Consider the following 24,412-nt stretch of genomic DNA (forward strand, 5'->3'; position numbering starts at 1 on the left):
GGGTGGAGAATTAGACAGGCCAATCAATTCTTGTAAAAGTTCAAGTCGAATCTTCAGGACTGTAATTTTTCCTGGAACTGTTTACCATCCTTAAGCCTAAAGCAAACAGTACAAATAAGATAATTGCTTTCTTGGAATTCACCATCCTAATAGATGTGGCATCTTTGGTACTACTCCCCTAGTTTTTTTGAGGGGTTGGGAGGGCATAGGGAGAAAAGTGGCGTAGGGTGTGTGGGAAAGGAAGACTCTTAAGACCATAGTTCAGAAACTTTGCTGTCTATTATGATCTCCTGGGGAGGTCTGTGGTTGGCTCAGTCGCTCAGTCGTGTCCGACTCTTTGCAACCCCGTGCACTGTAGCCCGCCAGGCTCCTCTGTCCATGGGATTCTCCAGGCAAGAATACTGGTGGGTTGCCATTTCCTTCCCCACCCAGGCTGTACTTCAGGCCAACTAAATCGGAATCCTTGGGGGTGGAGCCTGGCCTCAGTAGTTTTTAACACTCCCCAAGTGACTCCGGGCTTCCCTGGTGGCTTAGCTGGTGAAGAATCTGCCTGCAATGTGGGAGACCTGGGTTCGATCCCTGGGTTGGGAAGATCTCCTGGAGAAGGGAAAGGCTACCCACCCCATGTCCATGTCCATGGGGTTGCAGAGTTGGACACGACTTTCAGTTTCAGCTGACTCCAACGTGCAGCCAGGTTTGAGAACCAGGGCTTAAAGCAGTGCTTCTAGTATGCACGGAAGCACCAAGGATTTTGTTAAAATGCACCCCAACAGGTCTGGGGTGGGGCCCAAGGTCCTGTGGTACCCATGCTGCTGTGGCTGCTCTAGGGACCACAGGTAGCAAGATCTTCAGATGTTTCTTTAACGTAAGAGGGGAATGGAGCCAGTGACAAATCACAGCAAAACAAACAGCTCTTCAGAACACACAGCTTCCTGCTTAAAATCTTTCTGAAAATGCTCCTCTTTGCTGTAGAGATGCATTGCACACACCCTACTCTGGCTACAAGGAATCCCCTGGGAAATTTTCCCCAAAACAGTGATGCCAGGGTTCCATATACCTCCTCATCCAGAGCAATGAAACCCAAGTCTCTGGGGGTGGGGATTGGCCTTAGGTTTGTTTGTGAAGTTCCCCGGATGACCAATGTGCAGCTGGGCTTGAGGAGGCCTGCACTAAGTCATCTGGTGGCTGTTATTTCCATGGGAATGCCTCATTCCTACTGATCCACAGGGCTGCAGGGCACCAGCCATTGGATGTTGACTGGATGAGGGGGCAAGCTGTGGGGATAAGTTAGTCTCTTGGGCCCCTTCCTTGGGAATTTGGGTGGGAGATGTAGATTCCAGCATGGTCTGGCTGCCATTGTTAACCCAAGAGAAATGGCATAGAGAACTTTTGGCCACCATTTCTTACAGATAAACCAGGAACAGAGAAAGTGGTTTCCTATTAGAAACACGAGATAAGGCAAAACATTTCTAAGGACTTGGGGGTCTTCAGGTCTGCCATCTTGAGGTTGTCGATGGCCAGAGTGGCTGAGAACCTCAGTGACCACCACCTCTGTCTCTATAGAGGGCCAGCTTTCAGGTTGGGGGCCTTTATGTAACTGTCCCCTGTGACTCAGAAGTTCTGATGTGACCAACAAAACTTGAATAGTCAAATAGGAAAAATCTCTAAAACTCAAATTAAACACAACACTTCCATATCATCAGCAACTGATCTCCTCCACTTCTATCCCCCACCATTAAAATTCTTGAAAAATGAGAAGACATTTCATAAGTTTCAACAATAAGGACTTCTCGGTTCTCAAATTGGTTCTCTTTATAGAGCAATCATCAGCCTTGAATTTCTGCAGCTGCGACTTCTAAATCTAGACCCTCTGTGGATGTTGGGGGTATAATTGCTTGTCTTGTCTGTTTTCTCATCTACAACATGGAATTAAGAGTACCAATCTGATCAGATGGCTTTTTGGAGCAACTCATAATAGGGTCACGATAGAGATGGTGTAGAAATGCTTCTCGTAAATGAGTCACCTTTCCCCAGAGCATCAGTGGGAATAGTGGGAAAGAGGCCTCTGGAAAAGGGCTGTTGAAATCTCAGCCTGTCCACCTACAAGTTGTGTGATCTTAGGCAAATTACTTAACTACGCTGAGCCTCAGATTCCTCATTCCAGATACAGGCTGACCATGCCTATTTGCAGAACTTCTTTGGGGAGTGAATGAGATGATGTGTGAAGACACTGGGTATTCAGTAGATGCTCGAAGACATGACCTTCCTTCCACAACCTCACTCTTGACCTAAGGTGGATTCGTTAGGTTATGTTCTTACAGTTTTACTCTAAGGAAGACTGCTCTCTCCTCAAACAGCAATGGTGAAAACTGGATGAGGACTTTTCTCTCTCCTGTAACAAGCTGATCATAAAGGCGTCTAGGCAAATAGGTTATATGGTGTTGGGTACCCAGCCTTTCATCTTATTATCCCACCATCTTCAAGTAGCAGCTTCCTTCTTTTTTTTCTTTTTTGTTTTAAGATGGATCTATTTATTTTTGGCGGCACCGGGTCTTCGTTGCTGCGCAGGCTGTCTCCAGCTGCTGAGAGTAAGGGCCGCCTTCTGTTTGCGGTGTGCAGGCTTCTCACTGCAGCGCTTGCTCTCGCCGCCGAGCGCTGACTCCAGAGCGCACGGGCTTCAGCAGCTGCTCCCAGGCTCTAGTGCTCTGGCTCAGTAGCTACGGCGCATGGGCGTTAGTTGCTCCGCGACATGTGGATTCTTCCCGGACGGGGGATTGAACCCGTGCCTCCTCCACTGGCAGGTGGATTCTTTACCACGGAACCACCAAGGAAGTGATTTCCCGCTGGCAGGAACGACAGATGGAGAGATTGGGAGCGAACCTCTCCCCTTTGAGGGCATGACCTAGAAAGTCTACTCACATTCCATTGGGCTGAATGTGAGCTAGAAGGCAATCTCTGAGGCCCCACTTTTGGGGTTAAAAACATCCCCAGTTCTCCCACTTGCCGTCTGTAGTCATGGCCAAGTCAGTTAATGTCTTTGCACCTCTGTTTCCTAATCCTTATGGGGTTATTGTGAAATTTAAATAGGTTAGTACATGTAAAGCACTTAGAATAGTTACCTAACACATACTCAACTGTAAGATATATGATTATGATTGTTGTTGTTGTTATTTGTTTAGCAACATGGCCGCACCTTGAAGGAGGTTGGGAAATTTCCTTAATTGGATGACTGTGTGTCCAGCTAAAACTCTAGGGTTCTATTATTAAAGGAAGGAGGGGACAGAGGACATCTGAAGACAATTAGGGTCTCTCATGTAAGAGTTGCTAAAATAACTTTGAAAGTACTGTTGGTGGCAAATGATTGCAATCTCCAATTTGGGCCTAAAATACCTATCTCAACTGCTCTTTGTGTGATGGGGGTTGATGTGATCCATTCCTAGACATGGGACAATAATCAAAATAAGAATAACATGTGAGTCTCTGTGTTGAGCACTGTCTCAATTGTCTGTGACAGCCTGTTTAGAGATCCCACAATTCTCTGGTTTTATGAAAAGTATTTCTTTTTACCCGGTTCCCTCCCCAGATCCTGTGTGCTTATCACCTTGCAGGCACCAGGGTGGGAGTCTGTGATGAATTTCATTCTCAAATCTACAATACATTTTGAAGCTCTCAGGCGACGGTGGGGTCGGTGGCGGGGGGCCTTCCCTGATGACTCAGATGGTAAAGAATCTGCCTGCAATGCTAGAGACCCAGGTTCAATCCCTGGGTCAGGAAGATCCCCTGGAGAAGAGAATGGCTACCTACTCCAGTATTCTTGCCTGGAGAATTCCATGGACAGAGGACCCTGGTGAGCTACAGTCCATGGGAGGGTCACAAAGAGGCACAACTGAGCGACTAACACCTGAAGCTCTCAGAGGGCCCCTCACTCTGAAAAGCACCCCGCAAAGCCAGCCTACCTGCTTCTTCTCCATTAGCCCCGACCCTGGCTGCAGGACACCTAACTAGCTTTTCTGGTTGCCGATTCACCAGGCCAAGGGAGGGGAGAAACCCAAGAGCAGTTTGTCATCCATCCCTTGATAAACCTTATGCAGACGAGGCCCAGGCCTTGCGACCCAGGCTCAGAGCCTCTCTCCTACTGTCCAAGGCAAGCATGTGTTGTGCCGGAAGGAACAGTACCTTACCTGTGAACGCAGAGGCTCTGAATGTGGGAATTCAAAGACAAATAAACCGGGGTGATTCTTGGCATTATTAATGTGCTGCGTGCTAAGTCGCTTCGGTCATGTCCGACTCTTTGTGACCCTGTGAACTCTAGCCTGCCAGGTTCCTCTGTCCATAGAATTTTCCAGGCAAGAATACTGGAGTGGGTTGCCAGTTCCTTCTCCAGGGGATCTTCCTGACTCAGGGATCAAACCCAGGTCTCCCACATTGCAGGTAGATTCTTTACCATCTGAACCACCAGGGAAATCCTATTATTAACAGGCAATAGAATTTCTAGAGCCATCCCATAATGCCTTCTACCTTTTATTTGCCAGCAACTCTTCAAGAATGCATTTCAGTGTATCTTTTTGTACAAATGCATGCTTTTCATTTGCATGCCTGCCTGCCTGCTAAGTTGCTTCACTTGTGTCCAACTCTTTGTGACCCTGTGGACTGTAGCCCACCAGGCTCCTCTATCCATGGGATTCTCTAGCCAAGAGTACTCAAATGGAGTGTTTTATTAGTGGTTCTTGGACTCTTTGGCTAAAGATCCTAGCCACCCTTAAATTTCTCAGCTCCATCCTCTCTCTTCAGTCAAAAGTTAACCATCTAGAAACAAACCCTCCAATTAATTCTTTCTAAAGCAAATGTACTTGGTAAGCAAACATACACTCCCTAAATCGCTTGCTTAATACGCTCCTCTCAGAGAGCCTTCTGGAGAGAACCATGATGGATATAATTATCCTGCTTTTTCATCTCTGCTGTCCAGTTTTGGGGTGTGCTTCTGATCTCAATTGGGAAGATTCCTGGCGCTTCTTAGGGTGTAGTCAGCTATGTGGGGACAGGTCTTTGCTCATCCAGTAACTGGGACAGAGGAATTTGTATGTGGGCGCCTAATTAACACCATTCATTAGCATTAGTTACCTTTTATTCATTAAAAGGTGTTGGCAACAGGAACCTCAGATTCACCTCTGTTTCAAATTGTTGTAAGAGCCTAGAACTTTTTTTTTTCAGTCCTACAAAAGCCTGTAGATTTAGCCCACAGAGCCTCCACTATTCACAAGCACAGGGTATTCTAGCTGCCACTTCTTCAGATTTTCCATCACTTTTGGAACTTTCTAGGGTGGCTCCTCCAAATTCAGCGGGTCTCCTCTCTAAATCCAGCACCCAGCCACGTGGGCCTCATTCTCAGACACATTCAAGGGTTTCCATTCATTTGTGAGCAATGTTGTCTGTATTGCTGTTTGAATGTGATAAACGGGTCCCTGCAAGGTATTGCAGGACAATTTGCCCTTCCTCCTAGAAACCTCAGTTATTTTCCACTCGCAGACCTGGTGTGTGGGGCGGGGGTGGGGGTGGTCAACTAACCCGCCCTTCTTGGGGGAGTGACCTGGTACACACCCCCGACCTCCCAGTCCTCTTCTTGATTTTTGGTTTGGTAGCGATGTTACATGTATCACCCATTTAATTTTCTACCGGCTTGTAAAGTAATTGCAGAGAAAAGTAAAAAACCTATAGACCAAGAAAGTCTCAAATACCTGACCTTGACTTTGTTCACTTCTCTAAGAAGATGATATACGCATATACACCCAGGCACACCCCTGTACCTCTCAGGGTCCAGCACGATCATGAGCTTTATCAGTGTCACTGATGGAATATCTCCCTGTCTCCCCCTCTGCCAAGCACAGTGTAATCACTGTTTATGGACCAGATGGAGAGGGGGTGGGGAGGTCCGGTTGTTTTTCACCCTGGACAGTCAGGAGGGCTAAAGCCCCCTCTCGGTACATCTCTCAGCACACAAGCAGATCCAGGGCTTCCTGAAGGGGAACTGTGTCCTTCCTCTGGAATTTCCTCTTCTAGTCCCTGATTCTTTGCTTAGCTAACTTTGAATGGCCCTTGAAAACACTTAAATGTCTGCTTCTGGAAGAAAAGAACCTTGGTCCCCAGGCTGACCATGCCACCTTTCCCCGTGCAGGCTGACATGGGCCCTCCCCTGGCCTGGCAGAGATCCCCTCATCACTCACTCACTGCTCTTTCCCCCTCCTGATATCATAGTCAATAAAGGAAGGGACAGTTGTACCGAGCTGTATAGCCCAGTTGTGCATGGACCTTGTGGGTATTAGATCAGTGTTTCTCGAATCAGTGGCTGCAGCCAAGAACTCTGGGCAATCCATCTCTTTCATTGAGATCAAGACATAAGATTTCTAATTTTTATTTTTACTTTTAAATTTTATTTTAGTTTCATTTTAGTACGGCGCAGCTTGTGGAATCTTAGTTCCCTGACTAGGGATCTAACCCAGGCCCTCTACAGTGAAAGCATTGAGTCTTAACCATTGAACCACCAGGGGATTCCCTAGAAGGTTTTAAAAAAATTGAATAGAATTCAAGTTAAGGCAGTGCTGGACCCAAAACAGACCAATAATAAATTAGTTACTACGTATTATTATTTTTACATCTTCCAAATAGCAATACCTACTTCTAAATCAGCTGATTTTTTTTTTTTTAACCATACTTTGTGTGGGATCTTAGTTCCCCTGGCCAGGAATAAAACTGATGCCCCCTGGGTGGAAGCTCGGAGTCCGAACCACTAGACCGCCAGGGAACTCCCTAAATCAGCTGATTCTTTTTTTTTTTTTTTAATTGGAGGCTAATTACTTACAACATTGTGGTGGTTTTTGCCATACAGCGACATGACTCAGCCATGGGTGTGCATGTGTCCCCCATCCTGAACCCCTCCCGCCTCCCTCCCCACCCCCTCCCTCAGGGCTGCCCCGTGCACTGGCTCTGAGTGCCCAGTTTCATGCCTTGAACTTGGACTGGTGAGCTATTTCCCATATGGTAATATGCATGTTTCAATGCTGTTCTCTCAAATCATATCACCCAATCAGCTGATTCTTAACCCCCCTATATTTTTCCCAATCTTAACCTTCCTTGGCCCCAGAAAACCCTAGTAGGCATTTATCTCTCTCCTCAGTAGGTCCTGCATGACCCCTCCCAGCTCAGAGTCAACACCTCCACCCCAGGTTTCTAGAGGGCCTCCCAGAGGGAGGGGGAGGGGAGAAGAGTGCCTGCTCCCTGTGTCTCAATTAGATGAAGCCAACTGATGGATTCTCGGATACACTGTTCAGCCTGCCAAGGTGGCACATTCTGTCTTTTTAAAATGATGAATGTTAGTTGCCACTATTTCAAAATTGGGGTACTTTTTAAATCGGGAGCTCCCTGGTGTCCCAGTGGTTAGGATTACAGGCTTTCACTGCCATAACCCAGGGTTCAATCCCTGGTCAGGGAACTGAGTTCCCACAAGCCAAGAGGTGCAGCCAAACAGTAAATGTAAATAAATAAAAACTGGGATTCCTAGCAATACTAGGCCCCAAGCTTTGGAACTGAGCTCCTGAAAGCTGCATGGTGTGAGCAAAGTAAAATAAAATAAAATACTGGGATTTCTAGCAGTAGTAGGCCCAACGTTTTGCAAGGTAGCAGTCAGGTGGAGCAGAAACCCAGCTGGCTCTCCTAAAGTGTTCCTGCTCCTGTTCACCACAGTCCCCACCACTCTGTTACATCCCCCACAACTGAGTTTGTGTGTTGGGCTGATTTCATTACATTCTCAGATTCCCAAATGTGGCTTTATGGTAAGAACAAAATGAGACATTTCTGGTCCCTGTGTTTAAAACCAAAGCACCAAAATACAGTGTGACCCAGGAGAGCATGTACTTCAAGAAAAAAGGGAGTGAACTGGCTCCTTTGTGCGAGGGAAGAACTGTCTACAAAGTTAATATTTAAGCCCCCGGGTATCTGGTTAGAAGACCATAATTCAAAAAGCCATTCTGAAACAAAACCGACTGATGCATCTTCTTGTTTGACCTTATCTGCCCAAACCCCAGAGGATCTAAGGTCTCTGGTCAAATCGATAGAGTATCTTGGAGCTCAAACAGACCCTATCTACACCCAGACCCAGGCGAATGGATCTGGGCCCAATGTCTGCCTGTTCTCAAATTGAGGAATAGATCAGACTGACTGATAGCTCTCAGGGCTGAGTGGAAAGAACATTCTCACTTCTCAGCCAAGCTCCTGGTTTCCCTACAAGACCTTAATAATAAGTGGATGGGAAACAGGAAGTTCTGGGGTGGATAAATCACTCAGTCAATTGTGCTTGGAGGATCTGAACTACCGTTGGAATTGGAGAACTCTATTTGTGATCAACCATAATCACTATTTTGATTTTCTTAACTTTGGGAAGTAATTTCAAACTAACCAAAAAGTTGCCAAAAAAAAAAAAAAAAAAAAAGATGTCCTGTAAAGTATCATCCAGACCCCACGAATGTAAACATTTTACGTAAGATGTGAATCGTGGAATTAACATGGATACAATGCAGTTATCTAGCTAATGTACAGAATTTTATTCAGATTTCCCCCACTATCATGCTGCTGCTGCTGCTAAGTCGCATCAGTCGTGTCCGACTCTGTGAGACCCCATAGACGGCAGCCCACCGGGCTCTCCCATCCCTGGGATTCTCCAGGCAAGAATACTGGAGTGGGTTGCCATTTCCTTCTCCAATGCATGAAAGTGAAAAGTGAAAGTGAAATCGCTCAGTCGTGTCCGACTCTTAGCGACCCCATGGACTGCAGCCCACCAGGCTCCTCTGTCCATGGGATTTCCCAGGCAAGAGTACTGGAATGGGGTGCCATTGCCTGCTATCATACTGAGGTTTTTTTCAGAGTCCTCTAGCAATTTCACTTTGCACTTGGCTCTCAAGTGTGGAACAATTCCTCAGTGTTTGTCTTTCCTGACCTTGATACTTAGTAAAATGTCCTTTGAGTTTGGTCCATTTCTTCCTCATGATTGAAGCTGGGTTATTCGTTCTGATAAGAAGCCCATGGAAGTTGACGTTACCTCCTTCTCGATGCCTCACAGCGGGAGTTACAATGCTGTCTGGTGACAGTGACTTTGACGTCTGGTGGTGTCTCACAGGTCTCCTCCCCTGTAAAGTTACTTATAAATTCATAAGCATTAAAAGGGAAAACTGTATCTTCTGGGGACACACTCTGAGATGATGCAAATATTCTTTTCATTCTCATCATACTTTCATGCACTAATTCTAATATCCATCGATGATGATTGCCTGAAACAACCATAATTGGTTTTAAACTAGAATAATAATGAAGAGAAACACGTGTTAGGAGTATCTATAAAATATTCTTTATAAATGAAAATGTCCCTTGATCCTCTTTTAGATAGCAGGTGGAAATCGCAAGGTGCCCACCTTTTCACTGGATTGTTGACGAGCCCTGCATCTCTATGGAGTGGCCTGGGCTCCGCAGACTCTTGGCAGCGCTATGTCTCATAGCTTAAAGGTGAAGTCGCTCAGTCGTGTCCGACTGTTTGCGACCCCATGGACTGTAACCTACTAGGCTTCTCCGTCCATGGGATTCTCCAGGCAAGAATACTGGAGTGGATTGCCATTTCCTTCCCCAGGGGATCTTCCCAACCGAGGGATCGAACCCAGGTCTCCTGTATTGGAGGCAGACGCTTTAACCTCTGAGCCACCAGGGAAGCCCTGTCTCACAGCTTGCTTGTTGGGTATTATGACCTGGTGGAAACCATAATTTGACTGTATAAACCCTCAACACACCCCACACAAGTCCTTTCTTCCATGCCAACAGATCTCCTTAGATTCTCTGTATCTGTTCCCAGCCTACTCCTGGGGGACTTGTGGTGTCACCTGGCCTGGTCCTATAGGCTGGGGTGACGTCTTTCTTACCTGTCCACCTTCTCCTCCAGTTTAACAAATTATATACCTCCCACAAGTCTCAGCTCAAAGCTCTGTTCTGCATGAAGTCTTTCACAGGAGGGCAGGGCCTACCTTTTCTTGCTCTGATACTTTTCTGCATTTAAGAGCAGAGTTTAGGGGAGTTCCTTGGTGGTCCAGTGGTTATGAACCCACCTTGCAATTCAGGGGACACAGGTTCGATCCCTGGTCAGAAAACTAAGATCCCACATGACTCAGAGCAAGTAAACCTGGGAGCCACAGCTATTGAGTCTGTACTCCCCAACTAGAGTCCGTGTGCCACCATGAAGGACCCTACATGCTGCAACTAAGACCCGACGAAGCCAAAGAAAGAAAGAATAAAGTTTGGGTTTCTGCGTTCATTCAACACTTCCTCTGGCAGGGAGGGAGATAAAGAAGGGTAATTCAAGTCCCTCAAGAAGAGGTAAGGAGAGGTGCATAAAATTAATGAATTGTAAAGGAAAGACAAGAGCAAGCTTTATGAAAATCTGGAGGAAATCACAGAAAGGTGGCTTTGGAAATGGGCCTGAAGGATGCAGGTTGGAGCTGTGGATGAAGTAGGCAGCTTTCTAGGCCGAGAAAAGCTGGTTATGGCTATAAAGCGGCCATACCTACAGAGACATGTGAAAATGCATTTGAGGTTGGAATGGGAAGCATCCAAGGGCAGTTGGGAAAGGGGCTGCAAGTGTGGGGTGTACCTCCTGCTGGTGGCTTTTACGCTGTGCACAGTGAGACGTTAGCCCAGATCCGAGCCTGGCGTTTTGGGACAATAATTCTTGCAGCAAAATGAAGGGTGGATTGAAAAAATACATCATTGGAGGAACAGGCATCCCACTGGGAGGCTTGCAGGCAGGAGATGAGCACATGGGTTTAGGCAGCAGTTGGGAAGAAGAGGACATTTGTCAACAACCAGTGTAGAACTGCTTTTTCTGTAATTCTGAAATCTAAGACGCTGAAACCCAAAAGTTTCCTCTCAAGCTGGCAGAAAATGTATCTGGAGAAACATCCAACTTAACCTGATAGGAAGTTAGTCATTGTCGTTATTTGCTCCACTTCATGGACGAAAACACGGTCACAATCGTTTTCTGCTCCTCTCATCTGGACCTGGTGTCTGTTTCCCTGCTGCCTGAATCAGGCTGCCCCGGTTACTGGTTTTGACCAACAGAGGGGCAGAAATGAGGCTCTGTGGCTTTCAAGGCTGCACCTTAAGAGATCTGCAACTTCTGCTCATTTTTTCCCCTCCTGGATGCCAACTTCTGTATAGAAGTCCATCTACTCTGAACCCACCATACTTTGAGGAAGCCCAAGCTTCATGGAGAGAGAGAGAGAGAGAGAGAGAGAGAGAGAGAGAGAGAGAGGGGAGCCAGGTAGTGGAGCGCTGAAATACCAGAAAGGAGGTGAACAGAATGTGAATGAAGGCTTTTCAGACTTTCCAGGCCTGCCCTGCCCCCATTGAAATCAGCTGAGTGAATGACTCCAATAGGCATGAGGAGCCAAAGAAACTGCCGCCAAGTCCCACCCAAATTCCTGACCCACAGATTCATGAGTAAGATGGTTGTTATTTTAAACCACTAATGTTTGGAAGCATTTATGACATGGCAGTAGAAAAGCCAAACACATACTTATTTCATTCATGTGTTTTCGTTGCCCCAAAGGAGTGTATTTGATTCAAGTGCCATTCCACCACACCAAAGGTGTTATATAGTGTGTGGCATATGTACATTTTACCTTCCTAAATTAAAGATCTGAGTTTTGAAGTCCATTTGGTCTCAGGGGTTTTCTGAGATGGGCTTGTCCTTTGTAATACAGAAATAGAGCTGTCTTGACTTCCTTCCTCCCTTCCTGCCTTTGATAATGTCCTGCGTGATGCCACAAACTATTCCTCAAGCCATTCCATGTGTATCTTTTATTTCTGCAACTGCGAGATCGGTTTCTCTAATCCACTAGCTCTCAAACTTCAGTGCATATCAGAGTCTGCTGGAAGGCTAGTTCAAACACAGCCTCCTGGTCCTTGCCCTCAGAGTTTCTGATTCAGTGAATTTAGGGTGGGGCTTGAGAACTTCCCTTTCTGAGAGCTCCTGGGTGATACTGATGCTGTTGGTCTAGGCACCACACTTGGAGAACCACTGCTCAAAGGGAAAGGGCTATATTTTTTGTTATATTTACCCACCGGCCAGAGATGCTCAGCAAATGTTCACAGATGGAATTCCTCTAAATATCATCATCTTTGCTTTTTTTTTTTTTTTAAACACACAAACATGTTCGCACACCCTTGTCACCACCGCGACCACAGGCAAGCTAGGGAGCCGCTTCTTTGCCGACCGTGTATCTTCCTAGAAGTGAAATATCTATTAGTAGTTTTTACCTATTTAAAAAAAACCGATTTGTTTAATTTTTTGACTGTGGTGGGCCTTCGTTGCTGCACTTGGGCTTTCTCTAGTTGCAGAAAGCGAGGGTCCTCTCTAGCTGCGGCGCGCGGGCCTCTCGTTGCCCAGGCTTCTCACGGTCTTGGCTTCTCTTGTTGCAGGCTGTGGGCTCAGCAGCTGCGGAGCATAGCCTCATTTGCTCCATTGCTGGTGGAATCTTGGCTCACCTAGGATCGAACCGGCGTCCTTTGCATTGACAGGTGGGTTCTCAAACACTGGAGCACCGGGGAAGCCCAGCAATGCTTCTGAAATCTTTCACTTCCTGAGGTCCTCCTGCGTAGGCCCTAGACCTGAAAGAACCGAATTCCTCCTTTTACTAGAGTGCATCGATCGGTTTTGCTTTCTTCTCAGCTCACTCCGCTGACAGGACATGGTGGGAAAAAATGTCCCTTCAGACCTTTCCCCAAAGGTATTTTGGAACAGATAAAGCGGGAATGGAATGCCTTCGCTGTGACCTGAGAGCAACCCTCTCTTTGTGGACAAGGATTATTTCCTTTGGGGCGTGTCTGAATAAAATAGAATATTTCTTGCCATTCTTTCACCAGACAGTAGGAGAGGGTGCCAGGAAGATGTTCTTGTTGGCAAGGTGTCCACCTAGGCATTTTACAGACGGTTCCACTGAGGTCCAGAGACGTGGGGCCCCTTGCTCCTGGTCACACGGCTGAGAAATGCACGTGTTGAAATTCGGGTCAGCCTGACACGTTGCCTGCACGCGTGGGGCTCCCTCATCCCCTCCCGCACCCCAGGAAAGCACAGCCCGTTAGAAACTTCACTTTGCACGACCCACACAGTTTTCTAGCTCTCCCCCGAACATTTCCTCCCTAGGCGATGGGACACTGATTCATCGTGATCAGGGACCCCCAAAGATCTCCCCGTTCCCATCTCCGGGCCAGGCGCGGCCTCCACGCATACGCGCGATCTAGCCTCTGAGAGCGCCTGGAAGCGTCTCGCCTTCCAAGCCCGGCAATGAAGCTTGTTCCTCAAATTGTTCCCGGGAGGAGGGGCAGGAAATCCCGCCCGGCTGCGGCGGGCGCCGCGGCGGGAGGGGAGGCTCCGGCCGGAGCGTCCCGGCAGCCACGCTCAGATCTCGCTCGAGTCTAAGGTCCGGCCAGGTCGGAACTCCAGCCGCTCTTTCGCCACCTGGAGCCATCGCCCCGCCCACCCCCTCCATTCGCGGAGCCACGCGGCCCGGAGGCCTGGCCGCTGACCTCCCTTTCCACCTGGCGGCGACCCGGCCCCGGGAGGCGGCGCCGGGCTGGGCCGAGCAGCCGGCGGCGCGACCCCAGGCCTCCGCCTGCAGACCCCGCGCCCCGCGCGCCCGCCCCCCCACCCCCGGCAGAGCAACAGGTGAAGCGGGCCCGGCCGGCGGCGCCTCCGCGGGGCGGTCCCGCCCCGCCCACCGCGCGCCCGCCCCTCGCCACGCCCCCGCCCCTCCGCCGGGCCTCCGCCGCCTCCCTCGGCCGCCGGCGGCTCCCCTCCCGCCGGGTCTCCTGCCGCGGCGCCCCCGCGCAGCCCGAGAGCCCGCGCTCGCCGAGGAGAGGGGCGCCGCGCGCTCGCCAGACTCGCGCCGCGGCCGGACGCGCCCGGCAGGCGCCCCCCGCGCGCCCCCTCCCCCGCCGCCGCGCCCCCTCCCCCGCCGCGCGCCCCCCTCCCCCCCCGCGCCCCCCCCCCCGCCGCGCCCCCCCGCCCCCCCCCGCCCGCCCCGCCCCCGCCGCGCGCCCCTCCCCCGCCGCGCGCCCCCCTCCCCCGCCGCGCGCCCCCCTCCCCCGCCGCGCGCCCCCTCCCCCGCCGCGCGCCCCTCCCCCGCCGCCGCGCCCCCCCCCCGCCGCCGCGCGCCCTCCCCCGCCGCGCGCCCCCCTCCCCCGCCGCGCCCCCTCCCCCGCCGCGCGCCCCCCTCCCCCGCCGCGCGCCCCTCCCCCCCCGCCGCGCGCCCCTCCCCCGCCGCGGGCCGGGGCCCCGGGCTCAGAGCCGCGGGCCCGCCTGGACGCGCCGGGGGTCCCCGAGGCGGGGCCGGCGCCGCCCGGCCCGGGCGCGACGATGGAGGAGCCGCAGCGCGCCCGCTCGCACACGGTCACCACCACCGCCAGCTCCTTCGCCGAGAACTTCTCCACCACCAGCAGCAGCTTCTCCTACGACCGCGAGTTCCTCCGCACCCTGCCCGGGCTGCTCATCGTGGCGGAGATCGTGAGTGCCTCGCGCGCGCGGGCGGGCGGGCTGGGGGCGCAGGTGGGCCCGCGCCGTGCTCCTCGCCTGGGAGCTTGCTCGCATCCTTCCGACGGCTTCCGAGGAACGCTTTAGGCTGAGCCGCGCCTTCATCCCGAGGTGCCGGACTCCGAGACCCCCTCTCGGAAGAGGGTCCCGTCTCACCGTGGGCTCTTCTAGGGGAGAGGGTCGTGCGCTTCGGGAGGACTGCTGGGGAGAAGCCCGACCTGCTGGGCCGTCTCTGCGGTCGTGCCGTGTCCCCGGAGCGGGATGCTTGGTGAACACTGTGTTCATGAGTGGCAGAGATACCTGGTGCCTCCCTCACCTGATGTCCACGTGGCTGGCCTTTTCCCCAAAAGCGAAGCTTCTCGAAGATCAGGGGAGAAGACTTCTTTTTCCTAGTTATCTCCTTGGTAGATAATTCACTGAGGTGAATCAGGAAGCGTTTACGGAATAAATTCCGAGGGTCTCCTGTCTGGTGCTGTTTGAGGATCAAAGGGGTTCTTGTCTGGCGCTTTGCACATCCTGGTGTAAGACTCAGACCGTTCCCCGGGAGGGGGCACATAAACCAGCCTTCTCTCTAGAGGAGAACGTGGACGCTGAGAGCTATCGCGCCTTGAGGTTTCCTCCCGGCTGAGAAAGGTCCCGGCGTGTTAACAGCTAACGGAGGCTACTGTGTACTGGCTTCACCAGGTGCCAGGGTCTCTTCAAGCCCTGTAGATGCCTTCCTGCCCTCATGTCCCGCACGACAGCCCTATCCTGTGCAAAGTGAAAGAAAGGGAAGTCGCTCAGTCGTCTCCGACTCTTTTGCGACCCCCTGGACTGTAGCCTTTTTACCGTCTGAGCCACCTGGGAAGCCTGTCCTGTGAAGGGAACGTTGGTTATGATCCCATTTTACATGTGAAGAAACTGAGGCTTAGAGAGAGGAAGTAGGTCACACCTGCGGGCGGAGGTGGGCTTCAGACCTAGGCCTGCCTGTCTCCAGGGCCCTGCTCTTAACTGTTAAGGGGCATCCCTTCCTTCTGCCAAATCGCACTGTGTATCTGTGGCGTGTTCGGTTGTATCTGACTCTTTGCGGCCCCATGGACTGCAACCCACCAGGCTCCTCTGTCCATGGGATTTCCCAGGCAAGAATACTGGAGTGGGGTGCCGTTTCTTACTCCAGGGGATCTTCCCAACCCAGGGATTGAACCCACATCTCTTGCATTCCCAGGCGAATTATTTTTTTGTTTGTTTGTTTTCGATTGCCAGACTGGTCTGTTTCAAAAAGGGTGTCATTCAAAAGGGCAGGGAACCATGGCTTTTTCCAATGGCAGGCGGAATTCTTCACGACTATGCCACCTGGGGAAGCCCCATGTTCCTCACACTGTCATTGAAATCTAGCTTATGTGAGCTTGGGGCCGTGATGGTACCAAAGTGCCTGAGGACCCCAGATCCCGTAAGAAACCTGCAACAAAGCATGTAACATAGCTCATCCACGTTTCCAGAGACTCAGCACACCCCAGGCCAACTGAATACATCCCCGTTGGTTCCAGTGCATAGAGAGTCTCAAGTGTTGGCTTAGCCCATCCCCCATTCCGTTCCCCCAGCTGGCACTGAGGCTGGGGAGATCCAATAGAAAGCTCGGGTATTGAAATCACCTTGCAGGGCCTGGCTTATAGGAATTCAACAAATAGTTGCTGTGTGGATGAAGGAGTTGGCAGGCTCCTCTGCTCCAACATAGCTACAGTGACAGAGGTGGGGCTTCTACCCTGGTGTGGATGCGGACCAGGTGTAAAGTAGAACACCTCTTGTCTTCTGATTTATGATCAACAGACTCCATGTTCCATGCTTTCTCTGAAAATAGGAAAGTGAGAGAAAAAATGTAAATGGCCCACAATTCTGTTACTAGAAATAATAAATGTTGGCATGTAGACGTTTTGGAAACTGATGGGAAAACATGTGAGAAAAATTATCCCGAATGACTACGAGAGTTTTTATTTTCGGCAGATCTCTGTACGCTCAGGTTTTACAGTCACTGGCCTACCGGTAGGCATCTAACTCCCCCCCACCATTGCCGTACCAGAGGTACCCACATTCCCATCTCTCAGACCCCTCCCCCACCAATGGTGTTATCCTTGGCTTTGCACTCTGACAAATGAGGCTTTAGCCCTCTTGGGCTACCCCTTCCCCACCCGCATTATACGTACACCTTTATGTCTTTGGGTTAGGTCGATAGCCGGTGCTGACCTTAGGATATCATAAACGCTGTTCAAGAGGAGCTGCTGAGCGGTCTGTGAGTGCTTTTCCTTTGCTGTCCAATTTCTTGTTTTTCCTGGAGATTGTAATTTTCCATTTCTGAGTTCTCTAGGTCCTTAGTCGCTGACTTTACTGTTTGAGTCTTCACTCAGGAAACAGAGACAGCAGGTATTCTATCAGGGCCGTCTTCTTGACCAGCCCTCCCTGGGAGTGTCTGATCCCCTCTCACCCGGCCTTCTCACCTGGACACGGCTGATGGCCTGGGGTCTCCTGCATGTGCCTGTTGAAAGCCCCTTCCTCTTTCTCCTGGGTTGATCCTCTGCCTCCCAGGACCAGTGTCCTCCTTCGTCTGGGGGGAAACACACACCCTCTGGTAGTCTCCTAAAAAAGGATGCATGTGTAAATTGAGAGGCGCATCTTTCAAAATGTCTTCATTCCACTGTTACACATAATTAATAGTTTGACTAGGTGAAGAATGGTAGATTGGAAATTTTTTCCTTCAGAATTTTGAAAGCATTCCTCTGTTATCTTCTAGCTCTTCTAAATCTTTTTAAAAGATTCCAATTCTTGATCGCCCCCACCCCCTTTCTGGAAACCTATAGAATCTGTTTTCTTCCAAGATAGCTGTGACATCACAGTGGTGCGCCTTCACATGAGGGTTTTCTTCCGTAATACCAAGAACCTGTTCTCTCAATCAGGAAACTCGTAAACATTTAAAGAGATTCAAAAATTTTTAATTTATTTGGCTGCGCTGGGTCTTAGTTGCAGCACGTGGAATCTTTCATTGTGGTGCACAAACTCTCTAGCTGTGGCCCCTGGGCTTAATTGCCCCACAGCATATGGGATCTTAGTTCCCTGGTCAGGGATCAAACCCACACCTTCTGCTCTGGAAGGCGGATTCTTAACCACTGGACCACCAGAAAGTCCCCTAAAGAGGTTTTGTTTTTTTTTTTTTTTCCTGTTTACGTTATATTCATTTATTCAACAAATATATATTGATCACCAATTTTGAGCCAAGTTACTTATTCTTTTTCTAGGCATGCTCCAAATTGCCTATGTCAAATGTTTAGAATGGCCTGAGAAAGTAACATTCTCTAAGCCTGCTTTATCCATTGTAGTGGAAATTGCTGTAGAAATTTTAAAAACCTTCACTGAAATGCTGTTTTAACTGGAATTTCTTTTACACCATCTTAGCCTCTAGCACAGTGACTTTAAAGATTTAATGAGCATAAAAATCACAGCACTGTACTAAAATGCACATTCTAGAGTGCTGACTACAGAAATTCTGTTTCAGCAAGTTTGCTGCAGTGAGACAGAAATCAGCATTTTTAACAAGCTCACTAGATGCTATTGCAAAGTGTTCTTGGATGGTCCTTTGAGAAAAGAGCTACAGAATGCTTAGATACTTTCTTTTATCATAATATGCTATTATCTATAAAACAAAGGTCAATTGCTAATTATTTAAAAAATTCCAATTACTTATGATATTTCAAGTGAGTCAATTGATGATTGCAGAGTTTCTTGTGCTGTTTTACAGATTACGTTTATCTAAATAGATGTTGGGCACGTGGAATGGGAGAGGGTGTCTTCATTCATCGGAAGAACACTTCATGAACTTACTGTCCATACATGTGTGCTCGTTAGCTCAGTCGTGTCTGACTCTTTGCGACCCCATGGACTGTAGCCAGCCAGGCTCTTCTGTCCATGGGATTCTCCAGACAGGAACACTGGAGTGGGTTGCCATTTCCTACTCCAAAGAGATTCTTACAGTTTTCCTTTTCTTTCTTTCGGCCATGCCATGTGGCTTGTGGGATCTTAGTTCCCTGACCAGGGTCTGAACCCAGGGCCCCAGCAGTGAGAGCACCAGGTCCTAACCACTGGAATACCAGAGGAGTCCGTAGAACTCTTGAAAATGTTAAGGATCACCCTAAATAGTATATACTACATTTTATTGATCCAGTATACTGTTTATATTTTATAAATATTTTATTTTTGTTTATATTTTAACATCTGAGTCAGGATGTAGCTTGCAGTGGATGGTTTCTTGAACCATAAGGAAAATGGAACCACGAATTCTTTATTTGGGGGTAGAGGCATGGCAGGTTTCAAACTTCTGCTGTTCCAGCCCTCAGATTAAGTTAGACCTGCCCCCAGAAGAATGTTGCGTTCTGCCTTGAAAAAGCAAAATACTGAGACAAAGAATTACTAAGAACCTGACTTCCTGCTTGGGGGGGGGGGGAAATAATAGAGGGTAAAACACACAGTTTCCTCAAATCTGCTGTCAGGATCCCTTGGCCTGGCTTTCTCACGGAGGTGACCTGCTAAAACACCCTAGACGAGGCTGGTGTAACACGGCATGGCAACCAAATTGTGGTGGTTTCCTTCCTCTTAAAGTTTTATAACAAGCTAGAAGCAATCCAGGACTTGACCTGTGACTTGTAGGATGTTGTGATCTCATAACAGTTATGAGGATTGGAAGAATAAAAGTGATTTGTCAGAAGCTGAGTTAAATTGCAGCCTTCCTGTTGTTGGTGACTTCAAAATGAGTTGTGTCATGCAGGTAATAATGTCAGATCGCCTTTCGTTTACTTACTGTCATGAGCAAACTTAATTGGGGGAGGACAGATAGGGTTTCCTGAGAACTGGCATCTAAATTAATTTATCCTAGGACTTGCCTGGCAATCCAGTGGTTAAGGCTTCAAGTTCCCAATGCAGGGGACGAGGGTTCGATCCCCAGTGGGGGAACTAGATCCCACATGGGGTGCGGTGAGGCTGGGAGGAGTTAAATTAGTCTATCCTCTTGATTTCTTTTTGAAGAAGGATGAACACAGTTTCCTAATCTTGGCAGAAAAAGAAAATTTTAGTAAGAAAAAAAAAAAAAAACAACCCTTGAACCGTGTTCCCTACAGTGGTTCTTATCAGGTGTGTCAATATTGACCCATGTTGAGCCTGGGGGAGGCTTTTTAAAAATTTTTGGTTATTGTCATGTCTGTTCTTCTGATGTTCAATGCCCTGGGGTCCAGGGAGTCTAATGTCCTAAAGCCCTTGGGACAGTCTCCAGCCATGAAGAGTTGCTTCACCAGCTGCCTACAGCCCCACTGTTGAGAAACTCTGGGCGAACCACTGTTTACCCCTTGGAGTAAACCACTCCAGGGTTTCCTAAGTGGTTGTGTGTTACTTATCTGCAGTTTAAAAAAAAATGCGGCCACTTGTGAACCACTCCTTGTTTTCTGCTAAGACCATCTGTGCTGGACGTCTTCCATTCGTCACTCAGAGGCACCCTCCACCCGGCTCTCCACCCTGTAGGGTGACTTGCACAGACCTGGCCGTCTCCAGGGTCCCCTCTGATGCCACACTGGATTCCAGGGTCCTCCTGGCACCTGTAGAATGTGGTAGGTGGGAGGGGAGCAGGTTCAGAGCGCTCGTTCTTGGGACTCTTCCCTGCCAGGGCTCAGCAGCCTAGCTATGTCCCTCTGTGCAAGGCGGGCTCTGGCAGCCCTCCGCCCTGGGCTGTTTTCCCTGGCTCTGTTATCCGGTCACTCCCAGCCACTTCCTATTGCCAGGCCCTGCGCTATGGCTTGTGGTTTTCCTTCACCCTACCTTCTAAATAAGACCTTTATTAAACTCTGCTCAGATTACCCAATCTGAATGTGCCAGTTTCCTGGGGAGACCTGATAAATTACCTTTCCTCATCAGCGGTTCATTTCTTTAGGCACTGTGTTTTGTTTTGTTTCCAATTTTTAAAAACATTTTTTCTTCTGTTCCTGGCTTTAAAAAAATTATTGAAGTTCCTCAGTCATTCTTAATGGCTGCCTGTGTGCGCACATGCTAAGTTGCTTCAGTTGTATCTGACTCTTTGCAACCCTGTGAACTGTGGCCTACCAGGCTCCTCTGTCTATGGGATTCTCCAGGCAAGGATACTGGAGGGGGTTGCCATTTCCTTCTCCAGGGGCTCCTCCCGACTCAGGGATTGAACCCGAGTCTCCTGTGGCTCCTCCATTGCAGGTGGATTTTTTACCTCTGAGCCACTGGGGAATCCCAGTGGCCACCTAGTATTCCATAAATATCCAGGCTCCCACTGTTCAATTTAGGTTTCTTTCTTTCCTGTAACGAGGTTGTAACAAACATTCCTTAAGCTCCGTCCTTCTGGATACTCTTTTAAGATTTTCTATGGATGTGTACTTAGAATTGAGTAACAGGGCATATGAATCTTCCTTGAAGTAAAATTTTATTGATGTCTACAGTAGAATTTACCCTTTTTAGTGTGCTGTTCTATGAGGTTGGGCATATCCAGGTTTAAGATACAGCTTTATTGAGATATTAGCCATAACAGATTGATGATTTTTCCTTAAAAAACTAAAAGCAGAGCTATCGTCTGATCCAGCCGTCCCACCCCTGGGTATATATTGGGAGAAAAGACACGCACTCCAGCGTTCACTGCAGCATGCTTTACAGCAGTCAAGAAATGGAAGCCGCCGCAGTGTCCGCTGACAGACTCATGGATACAGAAGACATGGTACATACATACAGTGGAATATTACCCAGTCATAAAAAGTAACGAAGTAACACGATTAGCAGAAACATGGATAGATGCAGAGGTGAAGTAGGTCAAAGACCATTATCATGTAGGATATATATGTCCTTTGCTATACACCTGAAACATTTAAAATCAACTATACCTCAAGAAAAAATTAAATAAAAAACAAAAAAATGAGAAAAGTAAAAATATACATGAAAAGTTGACCTTTTAAAGGTGCACAATTCAGTAATTTTTTAGGATATTCACAGAGTTGTACAGCTTCCATCATTAGCTGATTTTAGGACATTTTTGTCGCCGCAGAAAGAAATCTTATACCTGTTAGCAGACGCTCCCTGGCCTCCCCTCGCCTCAGCCCTTGGTAGCAGCTGGTCTGGGGATTTGTCTGTCCTGCTTATTTCTTGTAGATGGAATCCTCTAGTATGTGGCCCTTGCTTTCTGGCTTCTTTCACTTAACATGTTTCCAAGGGTTATCCATGCTCTCGCATGTCCCAGTACTTCATTCCTTTTATGGCCAAATAATATTTCATTGCATTATGCATATATATGCATTGTTTATCCATTCGCCAACTGGCGAACAGCTGGGCTGTCTCCACACTTTGACTGTTGTGAGCACACTGCTGTGAAACTTCATGCACAGGCTTTGTGTGGACTTAGTTTTCAGTTCTCTTGGGCGTTTACCTAGGAAAGGAGGGTGGACTGATGCGGTAGGTCTTTGTTTACTATCTGTCAGGGTACTGCTAGACTCTTTCCAAAACGGTGACCCTAACTTATAATTCCAGCACCAACACGAGTGTTCCGATTTCTCCACATCCTCCCTGAGATTTATTTTCTGCCTTGTCTAATCATCCTACAAGGTATGAAGTGATAGCTCATTGTGGTTTTAGTTTGTATTTCCATGATGACTATTGATGTTGAGTATCTATATCATTTGTACAGCTTCTTTGGAGAAGTGTCGATTCAAATCCTCGGCCATTTAAAAGGAACAGCCACGCCCTGAGAAGTTGAAAAGTAATGTCAACAGCAACCTAATAAAGATAATGTTAGCAACCAAAAAATCGTTTGCCACTTAAAAATTTAATTTCGCTCATTGTGGACTCGTAAGCATGCTTTTCATATTCTGGATACCAGTTCCTTATCATATGTCAGATCCATGATTTGCAAATATTTTTCTTCCGTTCTGTGTGTTGTCTTTTCACTTTACGTGATGGTGTCCTTTAAAGAACAAGGGTTTCCTGATTTGACAAAGTGCAGTTTATGTATTTTTTTCACTCGTTGCTTGTATTTTTGATGTCATATCTAAGAAGACTTTGCCTAATGCAGGGTCGCAAAGATCTGCTCCTCTGTTTTCTACGGAAAGTTTTATAGGTTTTTGGGGGGGAGGGCGGTGCTGTGCTGTACTGCGTGACACGCACAACTGCCCTGACCAGGGATCGAACCCGTGCCCCCTGCGCTGGAAGCACAGAATCTTAACCTCAGGACCACTGGGAAAGTCAAAAGTTGTATAGTTTTATGTCTTACATTTAAGTCTGTGGCTAATTTTGAGTTGATTTTTATATTGAATGTGAGGAAGGAGGGTAATTTCATTCATTTCCATGTGGATATCTAATTGTCCTAGCACTATATGTTGAAGAGACAATTTTTCCCCCCACTGAATTGTGTTGGCACCCATTGTTGAAAATCATATGGCCATAAATGCAAAGGTTTATTTCTGCATTATCAGTTCTGTTTCATTGATCTAAATATCTATCCTTATGCCAATACCACACTAACTGTAGCTTTATAGAAAGTTTTGAAATCAGACTATGCGTTTGCAAGTTTGTTCTTTTTTGAAAATTGTTTTGGCTATTCTGGGTCCCTTGCATTTCCTTGAGTTTTAGTATCACCCTCCTGATTTCTGCAAAAAGGGCTGCTGGGGTTTCAATATGGGTTGTGTTGAATCTGTAGATCAGTTTGGGAAGTATTGTTATTTGAAAACTGTTTTCTAATTCATGGACATGGGATACCTTTCTGTTTATTTACATCTCCTCTAATTTCTTTAACAATGTTTTGCAGTCTTCAATGGACATATCATATATTTGTTTTGTTAAATTTATTCCTAAATGTTTTATTCTTTTTGATGCTATTGAACATGGAATTATTTTCTTAATTTCATTTTCAGATTGTTTATTGCTGCATCATAGAAATCCAGTTGAGCTCTGTATCCTTAACCTTATATTCTACAATTTTGCTGATTTCATTTATTAGTTCTAATAGTTTTGTGTTGGAGTGGGGTTGCTTTATGTGTTTTTAAGGCTTCTGGTATTACTGCCCAGTTGTACAGAAAGGTTTATACCAATTGGCGTTCCCTCTGGTTCTGTTTCAGTGTGTTTGTGTTCAGGTGGTGTTTCAGTGAGTATTCTTCAAATACTCAAACTTAACATTTTCCAATTTTCTTGGGGTAGGAGATACTCTAATAAAACCTTATTTGGCATAGACACCCACCAGTCAGTGCATCCGCTAATATTCAGGGGAGCCTTGGACATGTGAAGAAAGAAATTTTTTAAAATTTGTATTTCTGCGATGATTAAAATCTAGCATTTAAAATATGCTCATTAGCCATTTATTTCTTCTTTCAGTAAATGCCTGTCTTTCCCCTTCTACTCATTTGAGAAAATAGGGCTCTTTCTTTCTTTAAAAATGTTATAGAGATAGAAAAGGGAGTGAAAAAGTGAAAGCGCTGCTAACATCGCTCAGTCGTGTCCAGCTCTTTGTGACCCATAGACTGTAGCCCGCCAGGTTCCTCTGTCCATGGGGTTCTCCAGGCAGGAATACTGGAGTGGGTAGCCATTCCCTCCTAAATGGGATCTTCCCAACTCAGGGATCAAACCCATGTCTCCTGCGTTGCAGGGAGATTCCTTACTGTCTGAGCCACCAGGGAGTGAAGACATTTATGAAAATTTACTCCAAGGAGGGAAATAAGATTGGGTTGTGGGATGTATTTGAATAGGGAGGTTTGCTTTTTAACTCCTTATTTCTTACATGGT

At 47.8% G+C, this 24,412-nt stretch overlaps 1 protein-coding gene across 2 annotated transcripts in view; it reads left to right on the forward strand.

The window, feature by feature from the left end:
* Window positions 1–14,412: 14,412 nt before the first annotated feature.
* CMTM8 (CKLF like MARVEL transmembrane domain containing 8) overlaps window positions 14,413–24,412 on the forward strand; it is a 94,599-nt gene continuing 84,599 nt past the window's right edge. For both annotated transcript variants that reach the window (XM_027957943.3, XM_060402727.1), the window contains exon 1: window positions 14,413–14,593. In XM_027957943.3, the coding sequence (XP_027813744.1) occupies window positions 14,447–14,593 (147 nt within the window). In that variant the 5' untranslated portion in view covers window positions 14,413–14,446. The remainder of the gene's footprint in view (window positions 14,594–24,412) is intronic.

The sequence above is a fragment of the Ovis aries genome, chromosome 19 (assembly GCF_016772045.2).
Source record: "Ovis aries strain OAR_USU_Benz2616 breed Rambouillet chromosome 19, ARS-UI_Ramb_v3.0, whole genome shotgun sequence".
In the NCBI taxonomy this organism is placed as follows: Eukaryota; Metazoa; Chordata; class Mammalia; order Artiodactyla; family Bovidae; genus Ovis; species Ovis aries.